General features: G+C 38.6%; 1 protein-coding gene and 1 long non-coding RNA gene across 2 annotated transcripts in view; one reads left to right on the forward strand and one right to left on the reverse strand.

The window, feature by feature from the left end:
* The window catches only part of BCHE (butyrylcholinesterase), a 32,164-nt gene extending 17,857 nt beyond the window's left edge, over nt 1-14,307 (forward strand). The window contains exons 3-4 of the mRNA XM_005440132.3: nt 7,246-7,412; nt 13,994-14,307. Coding sequence (XP_005440189.1) covers nt 7,246-7,412; nt 13,994-14,121 — 295 coding nt within the window. The 3' untranslated portion in view covers nt 14,122-14,307. The remainder of the gene's footprint in view (nt 1-7,245; nt 7,413-13,993) is intronic.
* Nucleotides 1,747-6,954, reverse strand: LOC114016096 (uncharacterized). The gene is made up of 3 exons (XR_008734467.1): nt 6,059-6,954; nt 5,449-5,522; nt 1,747-3,368 (listed from the first exon to the last, which is right to left on the reverse strand). It is a non-coding gene; the product is annotated as an uncharacterized LOC114016096 (long non-coding RNA).
* Nucleotides 14,308-14,534: the final 227 nt, after the last annotated feature.

Consider the following 14,534-nt stretch of genomic DNA (forward strand, 5'->3'; position numbering starts at 1 on the left):
CCCTAAGAATGCTGATGCCAGGAGGCTGGAAGGAAGCTTAGTGTAGGAAACAGACAGTCACTGCTGCTTTCCAGTCACCCAGCACTGCGCAGGCTGGCAGCACCCTTGTCTGAGTTGCCACCTTTCAGTACGGTATTTTTTAGAGCTTTGTCATTATAAATGGCACCACTTACCCTTTTCAGCTAATAGGTTTGATGGCTGCTCTCTTTCCCATTAGTCTAAGAGGATAAAGACCTAAAGAGAATATTTTAAAATAAAATATTAAGTGTGGCACTGCATTTGTACAGAGGTTCCATCAGTTCAATAGATAGGATGGTTAGTGATTAGCTGATACAAAGGAATACTCTGAAAAGCTGTCTCAAAAAACCCCAGCCAACTAGCAGGGTAACTTGTTATGCAGTATCATGTACAATGAGCACCAGCTGGTAGCAGTAGTGACATCAAAAATAATATCTGTATTTGTGAAGTAATCACGTCAGCCTTCCAATTCACTCATATAGCAGTGGCACTTCACTTCACTTATTATTCCAAATGGGCCAATTCACAAACTTTTGATAATGGATAGAAAGATACCCTTGTCATCTTGCCTTTGCTTCTGCGGTTTCCCATAACAAAAAATCTCAAAGGGTACAATTTAATATAAAATATTTTGGCATAAAAATTCTATCCAGGGAGCCCATAAAACCATTTTAGTAAGTGGTAGATAATTAGCTGATTCAGGAAAATGTTCTGGATAGTTGTCTGAATTTTTTAAAAATCTAAGAACAAATTAATTATATTGAATCATACATCAGTGTACAGAGTTGATGATGATATTGCTTCAGATGCAACCTATGTATTCATGCAGCGAGAGCCTTTCAGATTTATACAGGCCCCAGTCTCTGAATGGAAAACCTATACAGTAATTAGAGCCTCTGGAGAGGTTTTTGCAGGGGGTTTTTTGGGTGTCTTTTTTTGTTGTTGTTGTTTGTTTGGTTGTTTTTTTTCTCCCAGGTGTTACAGATATTTCTTCATCCTTTCACTTGCTAACTTTCCTTGGAAAAGTTTCCAGAACAGGTTCATTTTCTCTGTTCCAATAGCTAGGACTGCTCCTCAGGTTAAGGACTTCAAGCCTTCAACCTCAGAGCCCTCTCTGATGTCTACTTAAGAGTGAGTCATTTGAACTAATAGCCCGGTATGAAGAAACATTTTGGCGTTAAGCCAAATTGTCTGAGGGTTTGAGAAGATTCAACCAGTAGATAATAGTAAAATCTGCTCCTCTTTTAAATAGGACTAGGCTGGAAAATATCCATGAAGCTCCCAGTCCTACCATCCAAGCAAGGCCTTACACAAACAGGCACTGTCGCTACACCATCATTCCCCTGGGGACCACACCATTGCCCAGAACTGATATTAACATGGCAGTTGTTGTGCTGCGATGAGAAAATGAACATCGGTATAAATATCACACATCGTGGCCTTTAGAAATTATGTGAGACATCTGGATGTTTGCCTGACTAATGCCGCAAACGCTTCCCACCCCTCTGCAGGGAGCAGCACTCCGGAGGGCTGGGGCAGCTCAGGCGTGCCTGGTGCTCCTCACCAGCTCTCCTGCTAATTAGGAGTGCCCTTCTGTCCAAGTGGAAAAGAAAGAAAACAACAGAATATTTTCTTCTAGACTGGGGAAGAAGGAAAAATAAAATAAAAATGGGTTCATCCATTTAGATTAGATAAATAAATATATTTCGATTGGGTATGTTTGTTCAGTGCCAGCATGATTTAATGATGCTCTACATGAGACAACCACTAATAAAGCAACTGCAAAACTAAGATAAATTTTTAAGATACAAATCTTGTGGCCTTTTTCAAAATATACAATATCCCTGTCATAACTCATCTGAAGTCAATGAGATCGGTCTTTGATTGAGGAGGCATCAGCAGGAGGAACTCAGGCTTTGGCAGTGCCACAGGAAGAAGCACAAAGGGCTGGCATAGCCTGGCCTTTTGAGGAGCAACACATTGGAGGCAAGAGCTTCGATGCAGACCCATCACATGATGGTGGTATTCAGGAACCCTTACCATCCTTCATTATTTAAATCTACCTTTAGCTTTATTAAACAAACAGATGAGTTGACTTGCGGTGCAGTGACAGCTCAGTCTGTGATGTCAGTTGTTAGCTGGCATCTTTGTTTCTGTTATAAACCACACCACTCTGCTTACAACCCCTCACTTGTCAGCTGTTGATACTATAGCCCAGTTGTCTTCTCACACTTTTGTTCATTTTTCCTGAACCTTGGATTTCTCTGCCCTGTGCTATCTTACTCCCTTTCACCTGGTAGAAAACACAACCAAAATTCACAATGTCACAGCAAAAGCAGGTTTTGTATTTATGTAATTAAAGGAGTTAATTATGTAAAAGCACAAACTCAAAGCACATTATTGACTACATTCACTCCTATCAGGTGTCATACCTGTGCTGTGCTGCTGCACAAGTGTTTGCAGGGCTGGAAACCACGCTGTGCTGCTGGTAGCCTTCTTGTAGCTCTGAAGCAACCTGGAGCAGAACCGCAGGAGCCTCAGCAGCTCGCTGTGTTTGCAGCAGACGCACGCAGAACTGTCCCTCGCTCCCTGGGGTGAAACATTTACAGTAGGCTTCTTATTTGGTGCTGAGCTGACTATTTCCATAATTCTTAAAGGCTTTATAATGCAACTGCAGAAAATGTGCAAGAGATGGGGTTATTGCTGTGGCTGCATTCACTCTAAGGCTGTCCCCTCTGCCTGTTATCTTGTGCCCATGGTAACACACTGTAAAATGCCACCCCATGAAAAAACAGCTGATTGCCAGTACTGTCTGACAGCTCACAAGGAATCATGAACACTAATAAAAATGATTCACGTTCACTGTCTCCTCCCTTTAAACCAGCTGTTTAAAAGAAAAGGGGGGCAAACTGACAATGAGCATCAGTATCAGTGGTTACAACCTGGGTGAAGTCAATAAAGTTGCACCCAGGAGGAACAAGTCTCCATTTCATTCCCATTCTTGCTGCATGGGGGAACCGAGGGGTGCAGCAGCATTATCATAACTTTTCATTAATCTCAGTGGGCAACCTTTTCAGCTAACGAGACACATGCCAGCAGAATGCCAGCCTGGTGATAACCTGCGGAAGGCACCGAGGAAGAAATTGCCTTACTGCGTATTTAGTGCCTGCGGCTGCTGGGGTTGCCGCTACCTTGATGAGGGCAGGAGGGAGGTGGGTGGTGTGCGGGGATGCTGCCTTCCCGATGCTCCACGCCATGGGGAGGGATGGGAAAGCCTCTGCTGGGTGAACTGTAGGCAGACGAGCTTGCTGAGCTCTTCTCAGAGCAGGTCGGAGGGAAGCCAGCTGCAACTGAAGAGACAATTAAAAGCAATAACACACTGCTCAGGTGAAATTAGTGTATGCTTCCTCTCAGGGAGCAATATCTCTATGAACAGCTTCAGCCAGGCAGAACAAATATTTGTCTGTCTGGAGGAAGGGGCTACGGGGGACTGGAGGTAAAATTGTGTTTCAGCCTGTGAATCTCTTAGTGAGTGTTGGGTTGGTATAATTCATCTCTGCTGGACAGCTAAAATGATGTAGGTTTTGTTTTGCTTTTCCTCTAGAGAAACACGCAACATGTTGACCTGATCCATTTACAAATAGACCAGCTAAATAAGAATACAGGGAAAGCTTGGGATGGTCTAAGCTGACATGTGGTACAGCTAGTGTTTACAACACTCATTAGGAAGGTAAATGATCCCTAAAACCACTTCCATGAGACTCAACTTTTTTTTCTTTGTGACCTATACCAAAATATAACTTAACAATGCAAAAGAACCTCTCTGTTAAATGGTGATACTGCACAGTGAAAGCTATTCAGAGCTTGCTCACAAAAATAGAGTATTTTATAGGAACTTTATATTACAAAAAACCAGATTATTATATTTTTTGTGTATGATAAAGCATCTATAAAAGTAATGCTATGTAAATATTAATAAATATGCAGTCATCTTGTATTGCATTTCAGGTTATATTGTTCTTATTAATGAGAATGATCATGTATTATATCTTCATAATTAACAGAATGGTGTTCAAGCGGTTTATTTTCCATCTGAACCAAATTTTCTTCTTCTAAAGGTGTTGAAGATGAATCTCAAATATACACAAATGATCAATGAATAAGCTCCTCTAAACCCCTCTTCACTCCCTGTCAAATCTGGTGTACTTACTGTAAGTGAGTCTTGAGAATTAAGTGTTATAGACAATTATAGCCATACAATGCCCAAAGGGGGAAGAACCTGATCTTAGTGACCATGAGTAATACCAAGCAACTTCCACTGAGCACAAGATTAAATAAGGTTCATGAAGTTCAATGAAAGCACATATATGTATAAAAGTAAAGAATGAGAGCAGCTTTACTGGAGACTGGGCTCACAAAGATACTGTTTTTCAAGTTAATGAGAAAATAAGTTTGGCTGCCTTAAAGACATATCTTAATGAAATAATTAACTAAAATGAGCTGCTCTACCACCATCAGAGAGTAAAGAAAGTCCAGCCTATAACTTCAGGGCATATAGAAAGGAAAAAAATAATAGGTGATATAATGAAACAAATTATGTTTACACTAAAAGTTTGAATACAGGTGGTTTACTGGTTGGTTGGGGTTTTTTTTTTGGTTTGGGTTTGGTTTTCTTTTACCTTTCTCTTGCATTTCCTCTCTGGGAGTAACTAAAATAATTGTATTTCTTAAATTGCTGTAAGACTTGTTCCTGCAAACATTTAAAATCGTGTAGAAAAGGAGCTAGCTTCCTTCTAAAAATCTTCAGTAACTCACATTTTCTGCAGACAAAGTGAAGGTCTTCCCTAACTAGAACTTCTAGGTATGGACAGAGGTCTAAGCAAGGTGACTTAGTGTTTGACAAGGTAGGTGCACCAAGCAGAGCTCTGTGCTGAAGATGGGTGGCCCAAGCCCTTTCAGGCCCCACTGACAAAGGCACCGAGGTGGGCAAAACTGGAATGTGCCGAAGGAGAGGTGATCCAATAGCACCAGAAGATGAAAGAGCAGAGGTTTGGGGAATTGATAAAGGTGATGTGATGGAGGTTTCTGTGAAAAATTTGAGCTTCTTTCAGTAGAAACAAGTTCCTATAATCTATCAGCAGTTGTCCATCCAGATGGACAGAGACAAAGGCTGTTTGGATTCTTTTCTGTTCAGTAAAGGTATTCCCACAATACTTCTAATTTTCTATATGAATATTATTAAACTTTTAATTTGGTGCAAAGAACAGGCAACTTTACAGCTTATTCTGTGCACTACAATTCTCATCATGAAGTTACTAGCAAGAAGGAATTAATAGTAATTGTGATAGAAAACAAGGTTGTAATTGTAACTTGTTTTTACCAGTACAAAATTATACACGTGAGCTATGTTTTGCTGTAACTGGGACTTACCTTTTAACTTGGGAAATTTTCAATAATGGAGCAAAGAAGGAAGTTGATGGACATTTCTTTGAACAGTAAACCTCCTGGAAATGTGGAGAGAATGCAATAATCAGCAGGTTCACGTATTTCAAAATTCTGTGTTCATCTGACAGTTCTTTCAATCATTTTTGGTAAAATACATCTGTAGCCATTGTGTAGTCCCCCCCCCCCCCCCCCCCCCTGTAAATTATAATACGGAATGTCATGATTTATTTCATAGCATAAAAGCTGCTAAATGAATACTGACAGCACCATTAGCGTTCTGATCTTGAACTGAAGTGCAAGTCAGCTCTGCTTAAGTCATCATTCTCATGAGCCACAAATAAATGTTCAGTTAAATAGGGCACCATAGGTTAATCAGAGCTGAATTAGAAAAGAAAAATTAGTAAAGAAATGAGCAATTCAGGAAATGAAATGCTGAATCTCTTACTCTAACATTGTTTCTGTAAGCAGCGAATGCCAAAGACTGCAGAACACTAAAACATGGGCCAAATCCTTGATTCTTTCTGAATGAACTAAGATACCAATATTATTTCAGAGCTGCATCCCATGCTCTGCATGCTCCCCCTACACCCGGTACCTCGCTCCCACTCTTGGCAAGCACAACTCCAGTGGGATCCACACAGCCTGGACTCCTCTCTGACCACCTTCTGCGAAGAGTCCTGGCCAAAAGAAGTAAAGCAGAGAGAACCAAATTAACTTAGCTAATAGCATTCTTAATCTATCCCACTAAATATCTTCAAATACTGTTGTTCTGCCTGAAGCCCCAGATTCCCTGATATCAGCTTCTAGAAAAGAAAATTAATCCTTCTGCTCACACTGCAACAGGATGTTTAATTTGTAATCTTAACCTCTTCTGAGCTAATGATGATTTGTGACTGTTTAAATCGTAAGTCTACTTCTTTTTCTGAAAAATCATATTCTGCCTCACTTGTTCCCTAATGCAATGCTTCCCATTTTCTTGTTCTTCTACACACTTAAACCAACTATTTTTTTCTATAGTCATATAGATACTACATATCATCCTTTTTGGAGGTGAAACCCTGGATGCTTGTTCCTAGAGTCTTATGAACTCTGTTTAATTATAAATATTTATCATAACTATTTTAATGCTAACCACTGAAATCCTTTAATGTGCAGAGCTTGTTTTACAAAGAGCCAAGCACTCTGTACTTCTTCCCAATTTCCAAAAGATTTGAGAACAAGCCCCATTAGCAGAGTGCCAAACAGAAACAACACACTTCAAGAAGGAACCATTCCTTCTTAATGGGAAATAATTTTTTTCTCTCCCCATATGTCTCATCCAAAGTTTAGACGTTATTTGAACCTTTACTGGCTTTATCATCTGAGCTATTTAGTCCAATCTATTTTTCTGTCTGAAGGGATCAGCAACATTCAAACTAAAACATGAACAGCTCGACCTCCCAAAGCGGTTGGTTGGCTTGTTCTTAAATCATCCAGAATGATTTCTGCAAGAATTTCCAGACTCAACAAGTGTAGTTTGTGTATGGCTGTTCATTAACCTTTTTCCTTAGGTGAACTCAGAGCACCCTGAAAGGGGAATATAGATTTTTTTTTTTTTTTTTTCTAATGGAGTTAAATCAAATTAACCTTCCTTTCCCCCCTTTACTTAAAAGAAGTATACTTCAGTAATTCCAAAATAACATACTTAAGCAGAAATAGCTGTTAAATAAAAACCAAACAACACATTATTGACATTCTGAAGTGATTTCTCATTCCAATTAAAATGTTTCTTTTCTCATTTAGAACTCCAAATGGGACTGTGATCAATGGAACGAGATGGCCAGTCTTCACTACTACTGAACAAAAATACTTGACATTAAATACTAACACTTCAGAGATACTGACAAAATTACAAGCTCAGCAGTGTCGATTCTGGAAAATGTTTTTTCCCAAAGTCATGGAAATGACAGGTAAAAATACTTTTCTAGATGATTTTCTATAGCTTTTATACAAGGATCATTTCCTTGATTTCAGTTTCAGTCTTTACATTCCTATTTGTAACTGAATTTCCATGATATGCTGGACAAAACTGTCCGTGCTGTGGTGAGGGTGAGCCCTGCAACGTGCCCTATGCATCTGGCCATGGGCTCACCTCCCTGTAGCACCCTCTTACGTACTAGGACAAAACCTGAGGACAAGCCAAAGCCCAGGACTTATGTGGTGTGGAGCTTCTCTGCCCCAAAGTGCAGATGCAACCACAGCATGGGACATTTCACCCAAGAGTGCTGCAAATCTCTGTTCTCAGCCCGTCCCCCACCAGGGTCTTGGCACTGCCTGGCTCTGGGTTCCTGGAGACAACAGGAAAGACCTTGCTAAAGGGGGGCTTCTGGAGGCTTTGGATGTTCTCTATAAACTTCATGTATCCCAAGTGCATTCTGCAATGTTATACTGGGATTATTTTATCCATTATTTATGGGATTACATTATGCAGCCAGTCCACAGGGGATACGAAGTGCATCGCTGCTGCCAGGAGGGGATTCTGTTCTACATCTCACATGAGAGCGCCTTGTGTTTTCTTTCTAGACAGTCAGTCTTTGTTGACAACCCAGAGACTTCAGGGTTTGCCTATGCAAAATAGAACTGATTTGCGCCCAACTGTGTATACATTAAACGTATGCGATTTCACTGCCTAGAAAAGTATTTTCTGGGCTGTTTGAAACTTTAAACTCAGTTGAACACAAAGGACTCAGGTTTTCTTTAGAAGCCCTATGCCACTGTTTTTGCAAAGCCGGCCCAACAGATGAAGCCTCTGTGCTTCTGGACTTCAAAAGGAATTGGTTTTATAAAGTGATTTTGCAGTTCTGGAACTGCATTCTGGGGAGGAGGGGGGAAATCTCATTTCAAAAATAAGATACACTTTTAAAATGTTAATTAGTTATCTACAAGCTTTCCATAAGATTCAGTTTGGATGTTAGTCTTAAAAATATGTAAACTTTCATGGTGCACAGATGATTCTATGTGAAATAATTTATTCTTTCCTCATTTGAGCCTCTAACTGTATTATGGCTCAACTTTTATCCCCTCTCCATTTTCTCAATTAAATCAAGAGAAGAAAATCAGCAGGTAAAATGAATAATTTATAAAGTATAGTCTGTGATTTTAAAATCACAGTATAACAAATTATGGATGGATTTTAGGGAGGTTTCAAAAATTCTGACAAGCCTGTTATGCTGAGCCAGGAGAACCAAACTATTTTACAGATTTCTTTAACCTGGCTGTGAACCCCTGTTGAGTAATGTGCATCTTACAAATGGGCTGTGCATCACCAAATGCTCTGTGGCAGATCAGAAGAGAGCACATCACCAGACAGAGTTCAGCACACCTTGGCAGGACAGCAGAGTTACTTTGCATGGTCCTGTGGTGTGAGGGATGATGAAGCAAGGCTCTGAATCTGCCAGGACTCACAAATACATCACTTAGCCATATTCAGTAATTTAAAACATGAATTTACATAATTTAATTAAAAGAAATTCCTGAGTATATTCTTAGCAAGAAGGAAAGAATAGTTGTGCCTGGATTCTAAGACAGAAATGAGACAAGAACATTATCAAGAAGTAGTGCTGTTTGGTCACGTACCCACATCTATCTGTGCTTGAAATACTATAACAGATATATAATTTTTTTATATTGGTTCCCTATACAATCTTATACAATTCTGACAGAGAAACCTTTAAGATCCTGCTTACAACCACCATATAAAACTTTATATTGTAATAATTCTTTTTACTGAGATATTATTTTGAATATCCTATCTCCTTTTATACCCAAAGGACAGTACATGCCATAAACACAAGTATTTCATTTTCTGAAGGTCTATCTCTTCTATTGCTTCTTCCACTGAACTATTTTTAGAAAAAGAAGGTTGCTTTAACATGATATGGTATAAGATGACAGAGAACAAGAAGCCAGGAAAATTCATGTTATCATTGTCGCAAGTTCTAGTTCAAGTAGGGTTCAGATAGGCAAAGTAGAATCGTATCAGGTAGAACCTGAAGAGGACAATCAAACCAACTTATTTTGGAGAAACTGCAAGGGGATTTCTCATTGTGCCATGAGGTCAGAGTTGGCATGGGTGTGCTCGGTAACAAACCACTTGTTAAGTTACTGGTCAGCTCCTAACACAAACCTTGCTACCCCCTGGAGGTCCCCTCAGCACAGCACGGGTGGCTCTAGATGTGCCCGGCACCTGAGCGAGCCTGTTCCCATGACAGGCTGGGTAAGACAAGATCCTTGAGGCAGTTAAATATATGAGAGAGGAAAATATTTAGTCCCTGCCATCTTTATGGATAGATATTTTTCTTAAGCAACCAAATCAGGTACATTCCAAAACAAACAAACAAACAAAATTGTCATAGTTATGGATTGAGAAAGCTATTAAGGAAAAATACTTAAGCCTCACACATTAACACAACAGTAAGAGCCGTGTATAAAATACTGGCCTTTATATCTCTAAAGCACTTTGTATGATTTTGGAAGATTTCTCAGTGTCTTCTCCTCCCATTTCAATATATGAAAGTATAATTGAAGCCATGAATCAAAAGTTGTCGTTTTGTGTCCAGCTTGATAATAATCACTGGACAGCTCAACTGGACCCAGTCATGCCTTACGTGGGCTCTCAATTCCAGCTAGACACAATTTCTACACAGATTTCAACCCTATTGCCAAGATACCAAGTATATACACTGTTCGCCCTCACCCCAGGAGAAGCTGGGAACATCCAGTAATTAATATTTCATTCGAGGGCATGAGCACTGGGACAATCACAAGAACTTTTTCTGATGACTGCTTCTGAAAGAAACACACCAAAGGGACAGTAAACGATGAGTGACTCTTAAGTAGCTTTTAGAGCAATCATCTGTTAATTATAAAAGGAACTATGTTAGACTCAACCTCCTTTACACAATCTTTAATGCATCTAGAGCTCTAACTATTTATATATGCTGTTTCCTGTTGATTATAGAAAGTTGCAGGCAGCCAAGCTTTCCATTTATTGTTCCATTACTATTTTAGTGTGCCTAATACATATAATGGATAATTTTCTATTTTATTTGATGTTACTGCATCATATAACATCTATAGAGAAATCAAACTTCCAAGTAGGTAATATAAATATATTTTAAAACAACCCTAAGAAGACTTTGAATGTGGAGGCAGAGATAAGTCCAACCTATTGACCAGTGAATAACAAATTGTGTTTGTTATGATCTTCCAAACAGTATGTGGATTCTATAGAGCTTAATATTCTTCTTACCCTGAGTATTTAAAATATGACTATTTGGAAAATTCACCATCAGAAGAAGCGGTCAGTTTCCACAGAGCTAGATGATGCGCTCATTATACATGCAGAAAGGTGGACTACTCAAAAGTCACCTCACCTGCTGCACCTATCAACGGCGCCTATGGGCAATGAGTTGTGTGCCTTAACCCTATTTCTTTAACTCCAGTACCTTGCATTCCAGGCCATAGGAAAGATAACAGACCTTACAACATTTCATTTCCCAGAGAGCTCTCTTGACTTTTGGAAGAAGGAAATAAAGACAGAAAATTAAAATCTGCAGTCCTTAAAAATACATATTAAAAAATATACTGTTGTGGTTAAAAAAACATTGATATGCAGAGTGGGTAATTAAAGAGCATTGAACAGGGGTACTGAAGAATAGATATCATTTGTTTTCTTTTTTTCTGAACATTTATGTAGAAATTATCACCATGAGAATCTACAGCATAGATAAACTTGTAACATTTATCATATTAATGAAACAAGAAGTTTGCAGGTACCCACATTTATGAGCTGTTGAGGACAGCAAAATCAATTCTAACTTGTCATCCCTTATTAATTATACTATATCATAACAGCTATATGGCCTTTGTCCCAATCTTAATGTTAATACACAAAAATACATTTAAGATTAGCACTTTATTGGCACAACTAGCAGTTCAACAAATGATGGTATGGAGATAAATTTAACTTTGCTATAATGCCATTAAAGTAAGGGCTGCGTGCCCGTGTGGAAAGAAAAGAAATGCCAGCTGTCTGCACCGACACTGCCAAAGAATCAAAAAACTTTTTTTTTTTTTTTTTTTCCTCTGGTCTGTTAAACTGGGACCTTTCTGAGCAGTAAGCAATGAATTATACCTCAGTGAAGTCTCCCCTTTCCACCTTGTAAACTTCACTGGGCTTTGCATTAGGCTAATCACTATTACCATAAAGTTTGGGCTTGCCTGAATGACTGCGCATAACAATATAACCTCACTGTATTATTAGCTGACTTCCGTAGTACTGCAGCACATTGTAGTAACCCACTGCTCTGAGCTGTAATTATCGGTCAAGTTGAATTCTCTAATCTTTTTTTTTTGCCTTCCAGCTGTCAGCTCATCTAAGTCATGGGTGGTTGCTTCAAAGAGATTGATGATGTTGGTGATAATGGGATGCATTGACTTGTGACTTCAATTTGGATCTTATCACTGAAAAAAAAGCAAACAAATGGGAATCCAAGTTCCTCTTTCAGTGTTTTCCTTCCCTCTTTTGTCTTTTAGATTCATAATGGTGGCTACTCTGAATTTCTTGTTGTCTGCTTTTTCTAGCTGACTCACTTCTTCACCATGATCTTTAAGAAGCACTGAAATGCCTCATAATTTATGCTCTAGAACATTGACTTTTAATTGAAGACATGTGTATATTAGAGGTATTACAGTTTCTAAAGTCTTTGGGCAAACTTCAAACACATCTAAACCTGAATAATTAAAGGAGGAATAGGTGGCTACATCTTTGAATTAAGAAACATGTAAAGGCAAGTTCTTAGAGTTAGGAAAGTAAAACGTTGTGCACGTCTTCTCCCTATAGTCCTATGAGCTATACCAGCATTTACAAATCCTCTATGAGTTAATGGCAGTTGTGGCCTGTAGAAAAAATTTAAAAGTGATCTGAACTTTTCTTTGAACTCTGACATAATCAAAGATTATGTCATATGATCATCTTTGAACTGAGGGAGAGTGGTTAATTTTATCCCTATATTTTCTTCACAATTTTCCTTTTGTCTACAAGCAGCAGTAGAGAACTTCCCAAGAAAAAGTATCTTGGTTTTATTTCTGGTCTCACTGAAACCAAGTAGTAATGCAAATCTCATTTCAAAGTCTCATTAAACTGCCATCTGGACTTCCAGACCAAACAGGTTTGGATATGTTGAGCTAAACTGCAGATAAGCAACCAAATTACTGGATGCTTCTCCAAACTAAATCTCCGTTTCTGTTTACTCTCTTTCCACAATACTTTCTCTACTGATGTGTAAAACACAGAAGTATTTCATTTTCACATAACCAGTTAAACTTGCAGTGCTGGCAGATCATAAAAAAAAAAGGGGGGGGGGGGGGGGGGGGAAGGGTGTATGGATGGATGGGAAGGGCCTGTGCTCTACTGCAGCAGAAGAACATAAAGTCAAAAGAGCATAAAGAAACCACAGAACCGTTATCTCATGGACACCATTCCCAAGTTTTTTTGGAAGCAAGCTATGTCAATATGGGACACCAAGTTAATTAGGTCCAGAATGAATAAAGTATTCATAGAGCATAAATGGTTTCTAAACTTTTTCTTAAAGTCTACAACTGATCCAAAATAAGCCACAGCATGTGACACAGCCTCCGTACGTTAACTTTCCTTTAGCTATTGTATGGATTGTTCCTGCAAGGTCACTGCATTTCTCCCTAGCATTAATTACTTTTGGGACTGGAGGAAGTGATCCCTGTCCGTAAAATACTCTGGGAACCTTGTAATATGATATATTTTTATTACTCTTCTCATCCTCACCCTTTGCCTTGATGCCCATAACAAATTTGGCAATAAATATTGCCCCGAGACACAGGATTAGTCGGCAAATGCTTTATAGACTGGAATGAAAGAGAAAAAACAAGATGGTTTCATGTTGACCCAGTGCACATTTTACAGAATCCTTCTCCAAACTTGCACCCCTTGCACTTCCAACTTGCGGTTTGATTCCACAGTAGGGTGAAATCCTGGCCATCCATTGAAATCCATTAAAACTAACAATAACGCTGTTGCCTTGAACAAAGCTTTGATTTCACTATATCTTTACAAGCACTTATCTCAGTTTGTGTATCGTAGTCTTTGGGGTATAGAGGTTTCACTGTGGGGTATACTGAACCAAAGTAATATTTTTTGTGATTGAAAGGAAAAGGTGGCTTTAAAATGATGAATTTGATGAACAGAAGTATTACCCCAAAGCAAGAAGCCCATACATCAGTACATTTATTACCCTGTGGTGTGCCAGAATGATACCTTTGTAGTCCTTCCTTCCTGGTGTAAAGATAAAGTGTTAATCACCGAATTTTCAGTTATTCCAGGTTTAAGAAAAGAGGCAAAAGACCATCCTATAATTTATTTGGAGCAAATTACATTGATAATCAAAATTATTTTTCAATTAGCATATAAAGAGATTCAAATTTAGATTAATGTAACCCATTTCATGTTTTACAGGAAATATTGATGAAGCAGAACGAGAGTGGAAAGCAGGATTCCATCGCTGGAACAATTACATGTCAGACTGGAAAAATCAATTTAATGATTACACTAGCAAGAAGGAGAGATGTGCAGGCTCTAATTAATATGTTTTCCCTTTCCAATATGTCCGTATTACTGTTCATCAGGCAAATATACAGGTAGCTTTCTAACACATCTAGCATTAAATACGTTATGCAGATTAAAAAAATGTTATGGGTATAATTTTGATTCCCCAGATCTTTCATTTATATTTTACCTCATATCTCAATAAACAATATAAGGCATCCATACCCTTTGAAGCTTCACTGGGTTAAATAGGACTATAGAGATTAAAGTCTGAAGATTAGTGATGTACATATTATAAACATTAGCTGCTTAAATTCACACTTCAAAGAAACAATGTAATCTGTTACAGAAAAATGGATTTTTTTTTAATAGAAATAGCAGTGTTTTACAGTATTGCTATGCAAAACAATTGGTTTTGATCTTTAACTTCAATGCCACAGCACTTAAACCT

The sequence above is a fragment of the Falco cherrug genome, chromosome 11 (assembly GCF_023634085.1).
Source record: "Falco cherrug isolate bFalChe1 chromosome 11, bFalChe1.pri, whole genome shotgun sequence".
In the NCBI taxonomy this organism is placed as follows: domain Eukaryota; kingdom Metazoa; phylum Chordata; class Aves; order Falconiformes; family Falconidae; genus Falco; species Falco cherrug.